Below are 21,377 nucleotides of genomic sequence, written 5' to 3' on the forward strand. Positions count from 1 at the left end.
AGTCTGTTCCAGTGTGGGTGGGTCCCCCACAGGGTCACAAGTCCTGCCAGCAAACCTGCTCCAGTGTGGGCTCCTTCCTCTCCATGGGGTCACAGGTCCTGCCAGGAGCCTGCTCTAGCACAGGCTTCCCATGGAATCACAGCTTCCTTCAGGCACACCCACCTGCTCCAGTGTGGAGCCCTCCATGAGCTGCAGGTGGATATCTGCTCCACTGTCTACCTCTGTGGGCTGCAGGGGGACAGTCTGCTACACTATGGTCTTTACCACAGGCTGCAAGGGAACCTTTGCTCCGGTGCCTAGAGCACCTCTTCTCCCTCCTTCTTTTCTGACCTTGGTGTCTGCATCTGCAGAGTTGTTCCTCCCACATATTCCCATGCCTCTCTCCAGCTGCAGTTGTGCAGGGTTCCCCACCCCTTCCCCCCCTTCTTAAATCTGTTATCCTGGAGGCGATACCACCATCACTGATGGGCTCAGCCTTGGCCAGCTGTGGGGCACAGCAGCACATCCTGGATCTTAGTAACATGTCGAGTCATCTGCTTAGATTTGTTTCAGCCTTTGTATCATATAGGTATCATGATAATGCTATAATTTGTTGAAATATTTTTGTTGTTCAGCTCTGCTGTGTTTCAGAAATGGAGGTAGGCAGAGCTTTGGTAACAAGAGAGCACGGCTGAACTGAAGATGTTTAGGTGTGGCAAGTCTGATATGAATTCTGTTGAATCAATAGACCTCTCTGTGGACTGCAGTGCTACAATATTTTGGAGGTTTCAATCTGGAACTGCATTCATAGCTCTTGCTGCAGAGTGCGGCCTGCCAGGTTCTGGAGAACTTGGAAGAAGAATACATGTGGATTTTGTGTTGTAACTCAGGAGAGAATTTACCCCTATAGATTTTCTAGTACTTGTAGTCACTTCATCATAGAACATCTGAATTTTAGTGGCAAAGATGGTCATAATGTTATATTTAAACATTAGAGGAATAAGAAGCAATTCCCAATTGTATTCAAAACAAAACAGTGTTTGGGGTTTTTTTGTTAACCTGTATTATACATGAACTTGCTGATGTTTTTATGACTTTGTTTTGGATAGTAAGAATCAGAATTTAAATTGTTTTTCTTGAGAGACTGATGCTCGCTCATGAGAATCTGATTCTACTATATTTGAAGGTAAACTTAATTAGAAAGCTGCTACCTGTTATAAGCTGGTACTTATAACAATATACTGCTCCAGTAGTTTGGAAATGTCTTTGCAGAAGTGTGAAACAAAGCTTTTATCAAATCTATGACCCCTGTTTCATTTGGAAGTTATAATTCTACTCCCTTTTTTAATGTATTCAAGCAAAAAGGCACACAGATGAAAGTGTTGTTGCTCTTTTCCTGGATACTGCTGGAAACTCTCAGTAGAACTTGCCTCTTTTTTCTTAATTTTTTTTCTGTTGCTATAATGCTGGATTTGTAATATTTTTGTTGTTCACAGCAGGAAAATGTAATTAGATTGACTCTGAAAGACACTTGAAAGCAAAATATGGGAACAAATTTTGGACCTGTGGAGGCACAGCTTCACTTCCTTCAGTGAAATATGTAGCTTGCTTTAAAATCATCATTAAATTACTGGTTATGATTTTATAGTCCCTAGTTATATAGTCTGCAATATATTTCTACACTGAATTTTAGAAAAGCAACTAAACACTTTGTGTGATCTTCCATTTATATACAGGTCAGTTTACACCACTCTGGTGATGAATATGGGTCCCTTATGCCTCTTAATTACTGAAATAGTAAATCATCTGGTTTTCTGAATTCATATTCCCTAAAAATATGTTACCATTTTAAGAAGTCAGTAAGAAAATTCTTAAAAACAAGTTATTCCACATATGTTTTCAGTAGTGTTTATTTTTTTTTTTTTAACCTTGGTATGCTAAAAACATAAATTCAGACTATGTTAGAAATCTGACAGTACTAATCTGTCAAGATCTTGCATCTCTGCGTTTCATGTTTCTGTAGGGAATGGTCTAAAACATTTTTCAGATTTTGTTTTAATACAATTAAAATCTTATTAAGATGACAGGAGGTCTTAAAATGCTATTTATGTTCGCTGGAAATAGCTTTGCTGTAAGGATGACTTATGCTCAATGACAGTTTAAAATGAAGCTGTTATGATAAGAAATGTGATGTGTTTTACAATTCACATTTTAATATCAAAATACTTCTAAAACATAGAAACGTACCTGATCAGAATCAAAATATTCTGCTAATGGTAGCAGAAAGCATGTTTTGCTTTTAATAAAAAAGGTGGTTGGAGGCTTTGAATGCTGAAAAAGGAAAAACGTTTTACGTCAACTGTGTAAATTTGCAGTTGTGGAACTCAAGAAAATCACTTACGTGATGGTGATATGTTCCATATACTCTGAAGTGAAAAGTAATATTTGAGGGTGAAAACTATGAATAGCTAGAAGAAGCAGAGTAGAGTGGAAGTATGTTGCGTTAATGGTAGGAGCCTGTGGAGTGGCTAGGGAGAGACCCTCCCATTGAGTCACGGGGTTCAGACAGGACCCCCTTGCTTTCTGAACTCCTTCTCCGAGAGGAGCCTAGGTGCGGCTAAGTCCAGTCTTAGTCTCAGACTTGGTCAACGGTTTATTTTCTGAGGACTGTAGAAGTAACCACTCATCAGAGTATTTGTTGTTGGTAACTAATTTGGCAGATGCCCAGGCTGGTCTTGTTCAATGAGAATGATCATGGCTAGATTACTGAATAGTGCAATTTATTAAAGCAACAGATACACAGGTTCGTTGGATTACCAGAGATAAGATTGCTGGTTACAAGACACACACAAATACCAAAGATGAGTACACTGCTAGGCTACAAGTATGCTAAGCAAATATGAAGCGACTCTAATATGAAGCAAAGCAACTCTAATACGTTAGGGATTTAAAGTGACTCTAAGGAGGTTTCCAGTCTTACCCAAAGGTGTCCCAGTGGGGGGAAGAGAGGCTCAGCCTGTCGAGTGGTACGCGATGGTATCTTCCCTAACACAGTCTTTCTATGCTACTTTTTTTTTCATCTTTTAGGTGGGGCTTGAGTGACTCTAGTCATACATACCTTTATTATGATTGGTGTAAAATTTCCTTGCTTTACTTCTAAAAGCATAGACTAGAAGAAATTCAGGGCGAATGCCCAGTGAGGGGTGGTTGCACCTTAGAGGCGGGTAGCTTTTTGGATGGAGGTGTGTTTTGGTATTATAATGAGCAAAGTTCACCAAAAAGACAACATTTTGTCAAAAGTGTGACGGAGTGTTGGCCCAGGGTAGCAAATATGCAGCGCACCAGCTCCATAATACCTCGAGTTCCCATTTGTCACAGAGCCTGGCCGCGATGCCTCCACACTGCTCCACCCTCTGGACAACTCCTCTTGGAGTCAGTGCGCCAAGTTTTCCTGGCATTGCCGACATCTAAAGTTACTAGGGAGCTTCCATGGAATGGATTCCTCACGTTATCACCCTGCAAGCTTCACCCACAATCTTCTTCAATGCTGTACCTTTTCTAAAAGCATAAGTTTAATTTCTAAGTCAGCTCCAGCAATTATTCCACAAAGTAGCAACCTGAATCTGCAACTACTGATCTCACAATGTTTTGATGTTCATTTTAGGTTTTATTTGAATTAAAATTGTTGATACAAATAAGTCTTATTTAATGCGAGTTTCAGAAAACTACTCTTGAAGCCTGTGGATTTAAACCTATATAATTAACTGGCTTTTTCAGTGTAGTTACCAAACTAGACCTCTACAACATGTATTAAATGTATTTTTAGATAGAATGTGAGTAATGTTGTAAATTTTAAAACAGAAATTTTAAAGCTTGGGTTTTTTCCAGCACAAATGAGTTAGCTTCATAGTTATGTTCAGTATACATAAAAGACATGAACATGAGTATTTCACTTCTTTACCATACTGGTAAAATATGAGTGTTTACTGCATACTGGGAATTCAGACGAGGTCGTTTTTCCAATCACATTATGTCTGAAAAAATTTAAATGTATTTCTTTCCAACAGGCTTCAGTGCAGGTGCTTACTGTTTGGGTTGTTACCAGAAATTGATTTTGTTATACCTCACAGGGGTCTTAGTGAGCATGATGTGGATATATTATCTTTTAGAATGAAGAAAAAGTACTAGGCATATTAATGTTTAGTTAACTTTTTAAAAAAACTAGGTGAGGGGCAAATAGGAATTACATGTGTGTACTTGAAAAATAACCTAGCAACTGATGTTCGCTTTTCCAAACCTATTTCTAAATATCTTTCAAGGAAAAAAGTCACTGTCATTAAAATTATTTGTCTACAATAATCCAGAGTCTTCTGTTTTTTTAATTAGTCTGAAAGTGGATTCTTGCCACGAAAAGTTAATCTCTTACACTATATCATATTGTAGTATTTCAATTTTTTTCTATAGCTTATTGCATTTCTAGGATGCTGATTGACTTAATTGCACTGAATGTTAGAGTTTGAAGTCTTGTGATTTTTTGGATAAAAAAAGCACAATGATACTTGGTTTTATTTTTTATTTAAAAAAAAGCATAGAGGTTGGAGATAATGACTTTAGTAATAAATGAATTTGGCATCATGTGTTCCTTAACTCCTAAGAATGTGTTTTATTTTATAGGTTATGTTCAGAGTTTGATTAGGCGTGTTGTAAACAATGTCAACATTGTGATCAACAATCTCATATTAAAATATGTAGAGGATGATATTGTTCTCTCAGTCAATATCACTTCTGCAGAATGCTATACAGTGGATGAGTTTTGGGATCGAGCATTTATGGACATCTCTGGTGAGTAGATTTTTTTGTTGTTTTAGGTGTCACAGGGGAGGCAATTTCATATTGAAATTTCATATTGAAATTTGCAAGTATAATTAAAATGGCTCTTTATGTCAGAAGTAAGATACTTTCTGCCTAATTTCTACCAGTTTTTTCCCTTGTCCTTCATTTTGAAGAGACAATTATAATAATATTATTGATTCTTAACACATTTGTATGATCACAGAAAATTATACAACAAGTTTTGCAGTCCTCTCTGCTCATATGAGCCATCCTTCTGTGACTGCATTTCATTTTGTGCTTGCTGCTGGCAGTGAACAGTGATTAAGCGATTGCTAAGCGAGTGCTTAGGCAATCTGTTTCTGTTTTAGTGAATAAGCAGTAGAATCTTAAGGCGTTCTGTTGTGGTTGTTTGAGATGATCTTAAAACTCTCTAAACAGGCTGGCTAGGGAAGTAGTAAAACATGCTGCACTATAGTGTGGCATACCAATTGCAAGACATGCTTCATTCCACTCCATGTTTTCAGGAAGAAAAACCCCCAACTAATTGATTTTAATCTTGGTCTTTAGTATCTGAATGTCTCGGTTTGTTGAATTACCAACGTTTATCTCTAAGTCTAGGTGTTCTTACTGACATTTGGTAGAGGTGGAATTTGGGCACAGTAAGAGTATTTTAGGATCACACAGATCATCTCTGGTAGAATAGGGAATTTAATTAATGTTTTCCTGACCACTGGACCTATTTCTTTGTTCTGGCTAAAATTACTACAAACTAATATGACAAAATTACAAGATACATTTCGTGTTAAGTTTACTGTAATAGCTCTTGTTTGCTTTGGAGATTCAGAAGAAAACTTTGTGGGGAAAATATACAAGATACTTTCTGGGAGAATAATTAGTTTTATGTTGCACATGAAGCAGTACTCTTATAAACAGATCTAAGGTACAGTGAAGGGATGAAAAATTGGCATTGGATGTAATTAACTTTTATCCTCACTTTCTAAGTATTCAGCTGCAAAAGTCTGTGACACGTTAAATTATTCTCTTTAGTCGCTTAAGCAAGTACTTTGCTTATGATTTAAATAATGGCCATGCAACTATCTTGTATTGTTTTCTCCTAGGTATAAACATGTATACATACCTTATTTTTTCTTATGCTATTTTGCTTTTTAACCTATATACTTCTTTTAAAAGCCACCGATCTGGTACTGAGAAAGATGATCAACTTCTCTGACTGCACAGTATGTCTTGATAAGAGAAATGCTAGTGGTAAAATTGAATTTTACCAGGAACCTCTGCTGTACAAATGTTCCTTCAGGACTCGCCTGCATTTTACTTATGATAACCTCAACTCCAAAATGCCATCTATTATTAAAGTAGGTATCAAAAATAATTTTTTTGCTATTCACTTGTGAAGTTTTGAGATTTTTCAAAATATACTTTGAACTTCGAAGTAAAATGAAAAGCTAATGCTGTTGTGCTTTGCTAAAGTCATTTTTGATTGTGTTTTGGTCATATGATGCAATTAGTCCATGTAGAGTAACAGCATGTAAGTTAGGAAGTAATACTTTCTAATATTTTCTATTTTTCCTGAAGTTCTAAAAAAGAAAACATAATTGTGAGGGGAAAAATGTCTGCAGATAATCTGTTAAAGAAAAAAAAATACTGTATGCTTTAAGGTGCCTGCACTAAGATGGAAAGGATTTTTTTCTTACGTTAATGTTTCAAATGTAGCTCAAACTCTCATAAATAACAAGAAACTTCAGTGTATTAACGCTATGTAGTGAACCACGTGAAATGGATTAGCAAGCCAAGCTCAGTTCCTAGTGAGCAAGGGTACAATATTTCTTGTAGACTTCTGACACTAGGTGACATGTTTACCTTTTGCAGTGCAGGGGCAAAAGGCTGATTTGGTGGAGAGACTACCTGTCACTCCTACGTTTTCTTCCTGCTCATGTAGTCATACATGTAAAGTTTGTCTTCCCTCCCTCCCTCTCTCAGTGAGTACCAGTGGTGTCTATTGAATTAGTTGAGGACTCTTAAATTAAGACACAGGCTTTATACCAGTTTTTTTCCAAGTTTTAATAAAATATAATCTTCAAGTGTATGCACTGCAAAATAATAAATTTTGAGGTAAATTTTGATGGGCATTTCTCAAGAATATAATTTAAAATTGTCACACTTCTAGTTGAGATAGAGCATTTGTTTGACCCTATATGAGTCAGGAAGTCCAAAGCTGTTGTGAACTTAAGGTTGGGAGTTGGTTGGTGATCATGTCCAATTTGTCAAATTTTTCGTGTGTGCTGTACAGCTGTATGCCCTTGATTACTTTGGGCAAATTTAGAGACTTGTGGATATGGTAATGGCCATATGAGTATTTATACAGAGAAGAATTGTCACAAAATGCTAGATACTTGCACACAAATGTCTGGTAGTAGGTAAGTTTGCAGAAATTTGTGTTTTTTTCATATGTGGATCTTAAGTTACTAATTCAACATGCAAAGACTGATTCTGCATAGTAGAAAGGAAAGGGTTTTTCTTTTTTTTGCTTCAGAGTAACTGGTAACAGTTCTGGAAATTTGCATATTAGGAGTTTTATAGACAAGTTATATATTCAGTGATATTAGGACTTTTAACCATGTGCCCTATAACTTTGGAATCTGTGAACTCCAGTGGTAAATAAGGAATCATCCTATGACTGTCTGTAGTTTACCAGTTAGGGTCTTTATGTTCTGTGGTGACAGTATGATTACTGTATATAGACAATAAATCTTAATGTTAAAAAGCCTGATTTTTAAATTACGCAAATAGTTCTGTAAATTTTGGCGAAGCAATCTGTACCTAGCTGAAGTCCTATATGCCGATTTTGCAAAGCAATAATTTATGGCCAAATTACAAGTCTCTGACAGCACACTTTAATGGAAATGCTGACATAGTCTTCCATATAGTTTAAAATGATGCTGCTGTTGTAAAAGCTACTGTAATTATTATATTATTACTTAAAGTTTTTAGTGGATACTGGACTAAAATAAAACTCATACTAGAATGCACAGAGGCAGCAGTAACTTAATTAAATATTTATTAAACTTCTCTGGTTATCTTTGGTGATCATTTATTTCCACTGCCCTTTAAGGCACTTTTCAGTTTGTTCAAAGGTGTCTTTTATCTTTTTTTATATATATACACACTGTGATTTTTTTTGTTTGTTGCACATAGTTTAATTTATCTTTTTTCTTATTTTTAATTAGTTTTTTCTTTTTTTTCTTTTCCAATCTTTAAACATACTGTTTATGAAGATATTCAGAAATGTTGCTTAAGGAAAACCATTTAGATATATGATGCTAGATTAATATTTAAGTGAATTAATAATTGTTTTTAATGATCCAAAGAATAATGATCAAAAGTAATATTTTTTTATCTCAAATCTTTTCTAGTATTTCAAGGCCATACCATTATGCAATGATTAGATCTACAGATCTGTAGATCTACACAAATTTTACATTTGATAACTTCCTGATTTGTTGTATGCATGGAGATTGTGTGCTGTGAATCATCAGGATGCAGCTTTTTTTAAGTCTGTATTAAAAATATTTAAGTATTGAATGGAAATAGGTGTGTTTTCTTACAATTCAAGTAAAAGGAGCTGTTATCAGTAAATATAACTACTTCATTAATGGAATTAACTCAAGGATGCTTAAAGCTTTTTTTGAAGTCTCCACTGCCAATGAAATTACTGTAGCTTCGGTGTGTCTGGAGGTTAGATTACGGAATGCTTGTGTTCTGGTGGTTTGTTTTCCAGCTAAAGACAAAAGCCAGCAGCACTCAGTCTTTCTCTCCAAATCTCTGAAGAACTTTACAACAAAAACTTTCATACTCTGTTGACTTGGTAAAGCACATCTGTTTTTCAGTCTTGAGTGAAAGTTTCCAAGACTTCCACACTTGTAATAGCATAGCTCTTCTGGTTGCTTTGTAGGGACTAGAATATTTTTATAACCTGTATAATTTCGACTACTATGTCTACTGCAAAGTTTTGGCCAAACTAATCTTAATGAGTTTAATTAAAGTTGAGACTTCTCAAAGGAGGACGGTTCTTAAATACTTGCATATGTATATATATGCTTTTAAATTGGGAACATTAAGCTCCTACTTTCAGGTTTAGAATGAAGATAGTATATGTGGATGGAGGCAGCAAAACACATGTAAAATGATTAGAGTTTTAAGCTTTTTGTTACTTTCCTTGTTGAAACCATGATAGGATGAGACAACCGTAAGACAGATGAGCTCATTTGCACTGGGGATGTGTCTCCTGCCTCCCCCTGTTTGCAGCAGCACTTATATTTGTCTGACCTGTCAGTTATCTAAGTCAGCAAACTATGTTGACAGAAAGCTAGCTGGAGAAGAAGAAATAAACAGTTTTCTACTGTTTTTAGTGAGATGAATCTCACTGAAGGGCATATGAGTTCCACTGGCAGTGAAAGAACAGGATCATGATGGGAGAGGGTAGTACCATACAAGAAGTCCAGGAGTGTAACAATTTCAGTTAGGCCAGTATATATTTACGTTCATTACCTACAGTGCTACCTAGTGTTCCTGTCCTCTATTATGACTTATGCCCCTGTGTGACTTCTAAAAAGGCTTCTGGCAAAATGGTTTGGTTTTTTTTTCCCCTCCAATTCTTAAGACAATTATTCACTCCTTATCCTTCCAGTTGTTCATCTGCATAGGAAAGATTTACTATTGACAACTTCTAATCAACTGGCCCTGAAAAATTGGTAATGAAGGATTAATTTTTAATTTTCAAACTGTATCTTATGGTTTTACATGCTGTTTTCTTTCAAAGAATTTTAAATCATAGCAAAATTCTGATAATCTTTCTTCTAGTCTATATAAATGGCTCATGCTATGTTGTCACTCATTCTGTATGACTGAGGCTGTGGCTTTATTAATATACTCATATAAATTTAATAGTGAAGTCTTATTAGTATATTAACATATTTTAATACAAATATTTATTTTACTACTGTATTTTTACCTGCCCGTGGATCTGCAGTACTGTTTACAAAGTCATTTTTCATGTGTCTTGAATTGGATTGCTTTAGGGCCAATGCTGATGTGTAGTTACTTTCCACTTCCATTATTTTTACTCAGAACATGTAGAAACTGGACCTGGAGCTAGAAATATGTCTCATGTTACAGACAGTAATTTAATTAACTTTACTCTATGCAGCTCTTATTTCAACAAAAGGTAGCTTTATCAACTCTGTTTTTGTCTTAAAGCATGATCAAATATTCATAAGCTTATTCTGAATTATTGAATAAAATAGCTAAAATATTTAAAGAATGATAAATTTTCATCCTAATCATTACAGTCTTTGCAAAGCTTTCTTTCATTTAGAGAAAACTCCTTAATTGCATGTTTGAACTGGGATATTCAGAGAAGCTGGTTTTCTGCACTTCAGTTTGAATGAATCCCTTTTCCACCCCTGTTGTCTACTTGCAACAATGTTGGGAGAGGGAAAGACTCAAAATGAAGGACCTTGTATTTTAAAACCAGTATATCTCTGCTTTCTTTAGCAAGCAGAGATTTTTTTGAAACTCTATAATGAAAACAAAAGTTTAATCAGATGCACTTACATCACTTCTGTTTTAGAAATTTCTTCAGCAACAATTATTAAAAAAAATTTATATATATGCAAAATACATTACATTTTGATCTAATCAAATCAAGATCTCTTGTGTAGCAGCCCAGAAAGTGTATGTTTTGGACAGTCATTGTTTGCAGCCCTTTGCCTTGTGTTGTATTGCGGCTTCTGTTTTTAGAAATTAGAATGCATATACAAAAATTAATATGGAGTTGTATGGTTTAAAAGTTGGCTTTAATGATGACAGAGCTTTATTTGTTTGTTCTCTTTCATGTTATAGATTCACACATTAGTTGAAAGTTTGAAACTTTCAATCTCTGATCAGCAGCTTCCGATGTTTATACGTATAATGCAACTTGGGATTGCTCTTTATTATGGAGAAATAGGCAACTTCAGAGATGGGGAAAGTGATGATTTGATTTGCCACACTAAAGATATGTTGGGAAATATCACAGGTAAATAAAATTTTTAATTTTTAAAAGGAAAAGTTAAAAACATTGATTTCTTCACTTCCTACAAGTATGAATGGCCAAGGCTAGTCATTGTGAAGTATATTGGCAGTCTGCAGTTAGTTAGAGGCAGTTCATTGCGCTGGGTAAGTATGCAGTGCTCTAACATCTTTTTCATGTTATGTTCTGGAAAGTATTCTGATGGTCCTGACTAAACTGAGGTTAAACTTTATCTAAAGACCATTTGAGGAGTTGTGACACAGCAGGATACTTTGGGTTTATCTGTCACTGTATTGTGCGGCAAGACACCTGTCCTTAGGCAACTTTGATTTGTCTTTTATTTAGTTCAAATTTGGCTGCTGCCAGCTTATAAGTGATGTGTTTTTGTATCTTTCTTTGAAACGTGCTACTGAGAATAGATATATCAGCATTTGTTCTAAACAGCAAAGTATTACTCTGCACTATGTTTTCAGTAGTTCTGTCCTTTTACGTTGTCTAGTCTCCTCTGTGTTTTTATTTTCATGAACACATACTCCCTCTTCTACATGATGTTCCATGGTAACTTACTGTGATGTGATCTTTTGAGGAGCATTGTGCTGATGACGGGTGAATTCTGTTTACCTTTGTGTGATGGCTTCCCATGCGCTGCTTTCCAAATATTGCCAGGGTTACAACAGTGATGCATTTTGAGTTGTGAACCTTTTACTCCAGTCTGTTTTATGTGGCTTTGCTAGGAGCTACCAAGTTCGCTACTGTAATTTTTATTTCTTTTCTAGTTGTATCATGTCATGTATTTGAGTGTTGAAGCTTTATGTTAGATGAATTGTTTGGAATTTGCAGCAACATGAGAGGCATATAGATGCTTAGTTTATATTAAAATCTAAGGGAAATAAAATTTCTAAGTAGACATTGGAACTTAAATACTTTCCTGCTTATTCACCTTTGTGTAAATATATATTCACTTCTTATGTAAAGTATAAACAGAGACTGTTCAAGAAAGTACAACATAATTTAATACGATTGCTTCAATCTTTTTTAAGAATTTATTCAGGAATGTCATGATCTTGGACATCCAACCTTGACTCTGAAGTTTTTGTAGTGTATGAGGCACTATTTAGAAGAGAGAGGGTGGACTGTCATTCCAAATTCTGAACTCTTGTTTTTATGCTTTTGTAGAGCAGAAGTTAATTTTTTTTGTCAAAACAGGGAACTTTAGAGACTTGTGTTTTAATTTTAATCTCAAGACATAAGTTTTGGCTATCTTTCTAAGGCTGAATTTGGATCTGTGGAAGTAGGAAGAGATATTTACCACACAGCCAAGAGCATGATAACTTCTAGAATATTCCTGGAATTATGTGTGAAGGTGATACAGCGTTCTTAAGCTATGCTTATGTTTATAGTATTACAACAATCTAAAACGTTTGGGTAAACTACTAAATTAATTCATTTTGTTTAAGAAATATACAATTTCAATTTACATAAGTCATTTATATGGTTTTGATCTTGTTGCTGTCTTTTCTGGTTTCAGAGAAATACATACAGTATAGGAAAAATGACAGCAGTGGAAAGTTTTTTTGCCAAAATATGGCCTTCAATATTGTTTGGCACAAAAAAACACATTTCACTGTCATGCCAGGTGTAGAATTCTCTGTCATGCTCCTGCTATGTGGAACTCAGCAAATAAGAAAGATGTCTGTAAATAGTTCTCTTGTGTTTTCTCTAAAGCTCAAATAGTTTTCTGCACTAGAAACCTATTGCCTTACAAGAAATGTGGAGTTTGTTACACAAGACAGATGATTGTCTGGTGTATTATAAGCGGGGTTCCCCAGGGCTCAGTGTTGGGGCCAGTCCTCTTCAATATCTTCATTGATGATCTGGATTAGAGGATCGAGTGCACCATCAGTAAGTTTGCAGGGGACACCAAGCTGGGCCAGGAGTGTTGATCTGCACAAGGGTAGGAAGGCTCTGCAGAGGGACCTGGACAGGCTGGATTGATGGGCTGAGGCCAATTACATGAGGTTTAACAAGACCAAGTGTCAGGTCCTCCACTTGCGTCACAACAACCCCACGCAACGCTACAGGCTTGAGGAGGAGTGGCTGGAGAGCTGCCTGGAGGAAAAGGACCCGGGGGTGTTGGTCGACGGCCAGCTGAACAGGAGCCAGCAGTGTGCTCAGGCGGCCAAGAAGGCCAACAGCATCCTGGTTTGTATGAGGAACAGTGTGGCCAGCAGGAGCAGGGAGGTGATTGTGCCCCTGTACTCAGCACTGGTGAGGCCACACCTTGAATATTGTGTTCAGATTTGGGCCCCTCAGTACAGGAAGGACATGGAATTGCTGGAGCGTGTCCAGAGAAGGGCAAAGAAGCTGGTGAAGGGTCTCGAGAGCAGGCCTTAAGAGGAGAGTTTGAGGGAGCTGGGGTTGTTTAGCCTGGAGAAGAGGAGGCTGAGGGGAGACCTTATCACACTCTACAACTACCTGAAAGGAGGTTGTATTAAGGTGAGTGTTGGTCTCTTCTCCCAAGTTACTAGCAATAGAATGAGAGAAAACAGATTCAAGCTGCATCAGGGAAGGTTAGGATTGGGTATTAGGAAAAATTTCTTTACTGAGAAAGAGTGATCAGGCATTGGAAGAGGCTGCCCAGAAAGGTGGTGGAGTCACTGTCCCTGGAGGTATTTAGAAGACGTGTAGACGTGGCACTTCAGGGCATGGTTTAGGAGGCCTGGTGGTGTTGGGTTGACAGTTGGATTTGATGATCCTAGAAGTCTTTTCCAACCTTAATGATTCTATGATTCTGTGATTAGAAGTACTTAATAATCTGAAAATATTAACTTAAATGTCTCTGGAGATTTAAAAAGAATAGTTAAATAGAAAGCTCATTAGTGTGCGTTTCAAGAACTCCTTGCATCTAACCGATTTTTTAATTGTACTGTTTGCAGAAGAAAGGGTGAAGAACTACTTTATGAAGAATTGTATGACTCTTGGTTTCAGTGTTGTCTTTGTACCACAAATATCTTTAATATGTTCCCATCAAAGTTCACCCATATTTGGTCAAGTTTTTCATGCCACAGAGAATTATTACGTATTTAGAGTTGATTGAACTTTGTAGCTTGATTTTTGGAGCTACTCAGGTGAGTTGGACCATTTGAATATAGGAAAGCCATTGAAGGAATACAGAGATCATATAAGTTAGTATGAGAACAGCTGGGACTGGTAGGCTGTTAGTTACAGATGAAAAGGTCTAAGGATTGGAGACAAAGATAAGCTTGGTAATGAGAACTGGGATGGACAGCTGTAACTGGAAGAGGATGGAAGCTGGATAGGAGAGATATGCGGGTTTTGTCTGGCTGCTTTTGGTTAGGGTGTGAGATGGGTGGTGAAATAGAAATATAGTTTAAGAGAAGATTAACCTTAAAAAGGCATCTGCCTGCAGGAATTCAGCCTTTTTGCATCTAGAACGGAACTTGACATTCTTATGTCCCAATATGAGTAAAATCTTTGGCAATGTGTCTCTCTTCATCCTTATTTCTAATGTATGTCCTCAGGAAGGTTGAATTGCAATTGCTGTCTCTAAATGGCATTTGCGTTCTTCTTTTGAACAATTGTGAATGTTGCTTCCTAGCTTGTCATAAAACAGCCACCTAAAAAAGAAATAATAGCATGTTACTTCACACTGATGTACACGAGTTGTCAGAAGGGTCAGAAATTAGAGTAAGGTTGCAATGACAAGAACTAACAAGGGGGAGACCTGTAATCTCCTATGCAGTTTTGGTTAAACTACGCTGTACTCAAACATCATCATTGTATTTAATTATGAGGTCATATCTATTTGACAGAACTGTTGTCTTCAGAACACTAAAGAGATGGCAGTTGTTGGGTGGCCAAACAAGAGTTGTAGAAACAGTTCTAGAAGTCCATTTCTATATTCAAAATATTTTTTTGAAAAATATTTTTGCACTTTATTGCTAAATATTTCACCACTTACAGGCCAGAATAATTACCAGGAAGAGTTAATTCTCTTCACTGTAATGCCTGTAGTAGCCAGGGACCTTCCCAGCTTCCCGTGCTCTGCCACGTGGGCGGGAGGCCGGGAGGGGTGGGGCCAAAGCCGAGGCAGTTGACCCCGGCTGGCCAATGGGGTGTTCATTCCGTACCATGTGACGCCACGGCCAGTACATTAATGGGAGCGGTTGGTGCGTGGGGTGTAGGTGGTTGTGGCTTGGGGACTGGGGGTGGCGGGTTGGCGGGTGGTGAGCAGCTGCGTCACGTGCGAGTTGTTTTGGTTGTTCATTCCCCCCCACCCCGGGGTTCGCGCCTCTCATTGTTTTCCTTTCCATTGAATTTTTGTTGTTGTTTTATTTTAATAATTAAACTGTTCTTATTTCAGCCCACAAGCTTTACCCTTCTGATTCTCTCTCCTGTCACACCAGTGGGGGAGTGACTGAGCGGCTGTGTGGGGCTGAGTTTTCGGCAAAACCACAACAACCATTTTTGCTTGTTTCCTGCATAGAGCTTAGTATATATGTAGGCATATGTATGCATGTGTGCACATGCATGTATACACACGTAATTAAAACTTTAGAAGATCTAATTATTTTTTCCTCTTCAGTGCAGTTAAGCAGGAGTGGCAAATTGACATTAACCATGTTTCCCATACCATCCGTTTGAGTTAAATTTTTTTTTTCTTACGACTTCATGTTATATCTGTCTCTAAGAAGAAAAAAAAACCTAATACTTTCTTAGCACTTCGTGGGTCATTCGTCATCTAAATTTCCAACCACAGATTTGAACTCTTCTGAGGAAACTGTGGATCTGCTACTATTTTCAGAAAAGAATCTTGTAAACAAGTACAATGATAAATGACATGTATTATCTGCTGAGCTATATTAGCCACATTTTTTTTCCAAGAGTAACGCTTCGTGAAATCCAAGACTAATTCTACTTGAATTGTGCCTAAATACGTTACAGTTTTATAATATACAGACCTCCTATAAGGATTTTATTTTTATCACTTTGAAAGTATTCTGAAGATTCATTAAACAGTTCAACCTAGTATTTAGTAGTAAGCAGTCCCCACGCTTTTAGTGATAACTGAACCCAGTAAATTCTTTAAACTGATTCTTAGTGGTTTTGGATGGAACTTACTTGTATTATGACATTGGTGACATAACAAAATCAGTCACCTATCCATGTCTAAGAGTGTTCCAGCAGCTGTTTGTTCCTAGATCCCCAAACATAAGATCAAGACCTTGAGATGTGGCAGCAGGGTAGCCTGTGTCACAAACGTGTATTTTGCTGCCTGAGTAAAATGTGCTCAAATTCTATTAAGCTGAAAGCATTCAGAGTACACGGGTAAAATTACAGGCCATAAATAACAAGTAGTAACTCACCTTAGCTTGGTATGTAAGTTCACTTAGTGCTGCGTGCGTACTGGACCAGGCTGCTGCTCAGGGCTGGACAGGGCTTTTGCTTCTGAGGGCTTGAGGGCTGCCTCAGCTGTGGGCTTGGATGTCTGACTGTACTGGTAGCACGGAGGAGGAAATGGATGCATTTCAGTGCAGAGAGGTATAAAAGTGAAAAGGGTTTGGACAAAAGCGTATGGTGGAACCAGCAGTTGTAGTTGTGGCAGGCTGGGACTTCAGAATAAGCTTTTGGTTTGTGGTGGAAAAAATTGGCTGATGTAACTAGAAATGAAAATGGTTTAGGCATGAAAGAGGCTGAGAAGCCAGGATGCTAGGGAGCGCCGGAACTTAGTTGCATGGAGCATCTGAGGTTGATGTTCTAAGGCTGAAATGTTAGAGCTGGTTAAGTAAGAATGATCTCAGAGGTCTGGAGAAAAGAAAAAGCTCAAACAGAGGAGGTTTGGCACTTGCTGGGCAAAGAAATACAATTAGTGGACTATAAATGAAGAGTTGCATGGCTGAGGGAGAGGTGCAGGGCAGGCAGGTAGAGAGCGGAGGTGGGCCTGCATGATGATGATAGGAGATGCTGAGCAAGAAGCTTGGGACAGATATGAGAAGCTGGAATCATGGGCAGTATGAGCTACTGAGCTTATGAGAGTGGTTTTAACAGTTCCTGGTACTGCCTCCTCTGAATGATTGCCTTCAGATTCTGTATTATGCCAGTTTTGGGCGTGTTTTTTGTGAATCCCCCCCCACCCCCTGAAATGAAATCCATGGCAGATGTGATTCCAGTACATGAAGCATGTTTCCTAGGTGTAAAATAGCAATAATATCAGTACCTTTCCATCCTGAATTAATACTGTGAAATTTTCTAATATCTGTAAAGCACACTGACCCTGTTGTGATCTTTACTCTCAAAAAACCTACATGAAAATAAGGAAGGCCTTTGTGAATGTGAGTAGTTAAAACTTTTACAACACTATAGAGAATAAAATATTGATAGATCCTGTAAAATTCAAATTTTTAATGGGCTGAAGTGCTCCTTGTTGAAAACTTGGTGGTAAGAACAGTAGCGCCGGGAATTTTGGGGGATACCAATGGAACAAACAGCAAATCAAGAGAATGAGTTTAATATATTGCCAGCTTTTGGCTGCATATGTGATTTGAGTTGACTGAGAAAATCAGGTGCAAATAATTTGTGACAGCAAGAAATCCTAGGTGAGCATTAGTTGCTGGAGAAGGAATCAATGCTGCAGTACTCTATTAGGATAAAAGTGGGAGAACTGAAATAGATTTATTTATCCATACTTGACTGAGGAAAAGCAGCTGTGCACTGTGTTAAAGAGTTTGGGTAGAGGAGAGTTATTTCTAAACAGTGGAGAAAATGATCCCCAGTTTGACTGAAGTGATGTCAGGATAGAAGGTTGCGTGTGCCAAATTACACTTGCCTGTGTATTTTTCTTGTCCCTTCAGTTTTTGTCTTCTCTTGAGAATTAGAGATGGAGATATATGTATGACCTTCATACTGGGGTACATAATATTGTTTCAGCTCTTCATGTTTTCATGTGTTTCGTGGGGTAAATGACCTGTCCAGTAAACCCCCACGCTCTTTTCTTTTTTTTTTTTCCTTTCCCCCTTTCCAGTTATCTAGCTCCATTATCAGAGCTTCTTCCTTGCCTGTATACTTTGGTATCCTCCCAAGGAACAAGCAGTTATACTTAAAATTTGCATTTCAACAGCCTGTAGAGACGCAGCACAGACAGACATGGGCAGAATGGGGCTTGTGGGGTCAGTGTGTTGTGCAGCTGTCTAACAGCCAGCATGACAGTGAGTAACTTTGTTGTAGGCATCTATAATAGTGCATGGTAACTGGCTGCTGAGATCCAATATGCTGAGAATGGGTATCAAGCTCAATGTGTGGAGATGGCCAGAGCTCATTAATTTGGAATACATGTTTAGTCACATAAAATTGCTTGTGTCTGTTAACATCAGTTAAATGAGTAGCAAATTAAAAAAATGAGTAAAGATTGAATCTTCCCAAATTGTAAAGTTCCAAAGTTGCGGAGATAAAAATTGTTTATATTAAATTTTTATTGTTTTAGGGAATACAATCATTTTGTGGATAACTAGATTTTTATGAATGCCTTTTAGCATAAAATAGATGTTTATCTTGCCATTTTCTTTTTTTCTTGGAAAACATTAGTATTCCTTAAGTAGAGACCCCCAAAAATCTGATTAAACCTTTGAAAGCCATGAGCCCCACATTGACCTTGTTTTTACTTACAACATAAAAGCTTAAATGTCAGGCAAGATTTTCTGCTGCTGATTTTAGAAGTGGCTTAAAGTAGATAGCAGAATGCAAGCAATTTTTTTATGCTTCCTGTGAGCAAAGCATATTTCTAATTGATCTGCTTGAACTTGTATGCAGGATATGAAACAAATACTTTTTGGATTTGCGTTGTCAGACAACTAACACCTTCCTCTCCCTATTGGTATGTAAGTGCAGATACCCAATTTAATTGTCCTGTACCTCAGCCCAGGGCACTTGCCATTTTTTTGTGGTATTTCACATTATTTAGTCTCTTTTGGCAGTAAAACAGAAAATAGATCCCCTACCTCTTGTCCTGGTTCTGGTGTTTTAAAATCACTGCCACTTGTTTTGTAGCTCACCCTTAACTCATACATCTGCTCCTAATTTTACTGAGGTTAGGATATTGTTTAAATAATTGGAATTTTAAAATAATTGATTAGTAATCCCAAGTAATGTAATGGGAGCACTTTAGGATAATTATTGGTGTTATTTCAGCACTTCAGAATTGTTGTGGCATCTTATTGGAAACTTCTTGACAAAGTTGGAAGGTGATTCATTCTCTCCCTCCTTATCCATCAGTTCTTCACTAGGGTAATTTCAATTTAGAGTAAGGCAAGCCAGGTAGACTAGGAGTAGAAGTTTGGGGAAGTTTGTTTAGTAGATGGAGGTACATGCCACGAAAAAGCTGATTCTCTAGAGTTGAACCCAAAGCTTTTGAATGTTGCAGTCACATCCTATATCCAGTGGGCAGTGCAAATCAGCAGTAAAAGGGAGTTATGATTTCTTCCTGTGACTTATGTTTGTCTGTAAGGTTCAGCTGTATGCTGGTCTAATGGGATCCAGAGGTTTGAGTTTAAGGAAGATGATGATGTTGATGACAAAATGAGAAGAAACCTTTAAGTCTTATTATTTTGCAGTATTGATTCCTGGCTACCTGAGTCACTGCGGTGGGTTGTCTTGTATAAAATAGGTGTGATACCACTTAAACGTGTAGAACTGCTGTCACTTGAGCATGTGACTTCTTAAAATACTGTATTCATGCTACATTTATGATAGCATCAGATTTTCAACTAGGAAGTGTTGGGATTACATTTGCTTTTAAAAGGAGATCCAGAATACCTTTCAGTAGAGCTTGGTACATGGGATTTTTACTTGCTGCTGGCGTTGGTATAATTTCCAGTTATGTACAGTGTCCTTCACTGATAATGTTGTACGTGTGTAATAGATCATGAGCCACTATTTCTTAATATGTACTGTGAAGTAAAACTAGTTAAACATCAAGAATTTAAGCTACTAGCATAGTAGATACTGTGAGTTGTCTTGTGACAGTCAAATTATTGTCTTTCTATGGTATAGATCCTAAACAAACATCTTTCAAATAGAATTCAGTTTGGTGGCACAGCTGCTGAATAGTATAAACATAATGGGGGAAACTTTTACAAACATTGAGTTTTTGTTCCCCCCCCCGTATGTTAGTCATGCCTGTGCATTCCTTTATGATAAATACATGCAAAGGGAGGACTTACAGAAAATATTTATTACTCTGAAAGCATGTGTGTTATTACATTTGAGAGTCTTCAAGGGCAGTTCATGCAGCAAGGACAAATTTAAGGGCTATTGCATTCTCGAAGTCAGCACCCAAACTGTTATCAGCCAGGTAACTCTTGCTCCTTCCAGATTTAGAGTTTGGTTTTTTTTTTTTTAAACATGACTTATTCCATAAGTTTTGTATTCATAGTTAATGATAATGTTTTCTTACTTGTGAGTTTGCAGTAGCTTCTTCAGCTTATGGCAGGTAAAATATGGATGAGGAAATGAATTTTAATGTCTACATTATTTAGTGGTGCAAGAGTGAACATCTACAGCTGTGTTCTTGAAAAACTTATCAAGTTTCATTTATGCAGTTTCATGGTTGATTCAACCAGATGAAAACTTAACGTTATTGCCAGCAGGGGTGGTGATGCATTCCCTCTCTTTTGCCCTAGTTCCAGCACTTGTATTTATGTAGCTACAGGCTAAGCTGGATCAGCCTTACCTGGCTGAACACTAATACAGACAGAAAAATAAACAAATACAAAGAGAGTAATTTTCTAGTGGGTTAGTTCCAGACTTATGGTGAGAGATGGAAACTTCCAGACTCTTAGAGATAAGTATCTCAAACCCTTTAAAACAAAGGAAAGTGGATTTCTGAAGATCAGACTTGGTTTGAATATGGAAACAATGAGATGCAGTCATGCTGCAATCTTTTAATTTATATAAAATGCATTAATTAACTGGAATCACTACCCTACGCTAGTTAAACAAGATTGTTCCAGTGTGATCTCAGCTATGGGTAGCTAGAAAGAATGAATTTACAAACCTGATGAGTAGGAGTGTTTTGTCCTTTAACAAAGTCATATATGTAAAATGTAGGGGTCTTACCATTATGTTTCACTATCCTGTATGTTTGCAGTTGATGCAGCGGTTAGCATGGTTAAAACCAAAGAGACTTTGTGTTTCCAAAGTACATACTCCCCTTCATGTATTACTTGTTAGAAAGGAATTTACATTATATATATGCTTTGAAGTGTTCAGAGGATGTTGTGTGTTGATTAGTAGGCTGATGTGCATTTGTTGCAAAATTTGACTGTTGATGACATAACTGTTGTAGTAGTTTTAGTGGTAGAAGATAGGTATGTCTTCCTCTCTGTCTTTTATCTCACAGTGTATAGTTATCACCATTTTAGTTTATCTGCTGTTTCATCTTATTTAATGGTTTCTAAAATAT

The 21,377-nt window shown here is 37.2% G+C and overlaps 1 protein-coding gene across 5 annotated transcripts in view; it reads left to right on the forward strand.

The window, feature by feature from the left end:
• Positions 1 to 21,377, forward strand: part of VPS13B (vacuolar protein sorting 13 homolog B) — a 486,846-nt gene that overhangs the window by 49,829 nt on the left and 415,640 nt on the right. For all 5 annotated transcript variants that reach the window (XM_075085497.1, XM_075085494.1, XM_075085496.1 and 2 more), the window contains exons 5-7: positions 4,654 to 4,821; positions 6,004 to 6,185; positions 10,732 to 10,906. In XM_075085497.1, coding sequence (XP_074941598.1) covers positions 4,654 to 4,821; positions 6,004 to 6,185; positions 10,732 to 10,906 — 525 coding nt within the window. The remainder of the gene's footprint in view (positions 1 to 4,653; positions 4,822 to 6,003; positions 6,186 to 10,731; positions 10,907 to 21,377) is intronic.

The sequence above is a fragment of the Phalacrocorax aristotelis genome, chromosome 2 (assembly GCF_949628215.1).
Source record: "Phalacrocorax aristotelis chromosome 2, bGulAri2.1, whole genome shotgun sequence".
Taxonomy (NCBI): Eukaryota; Metazoa; Chordata; class Aves; order Suliformes; family Phalacrocoracidae; genus Phalacrocorax; species Phalacrocorax aristotelis.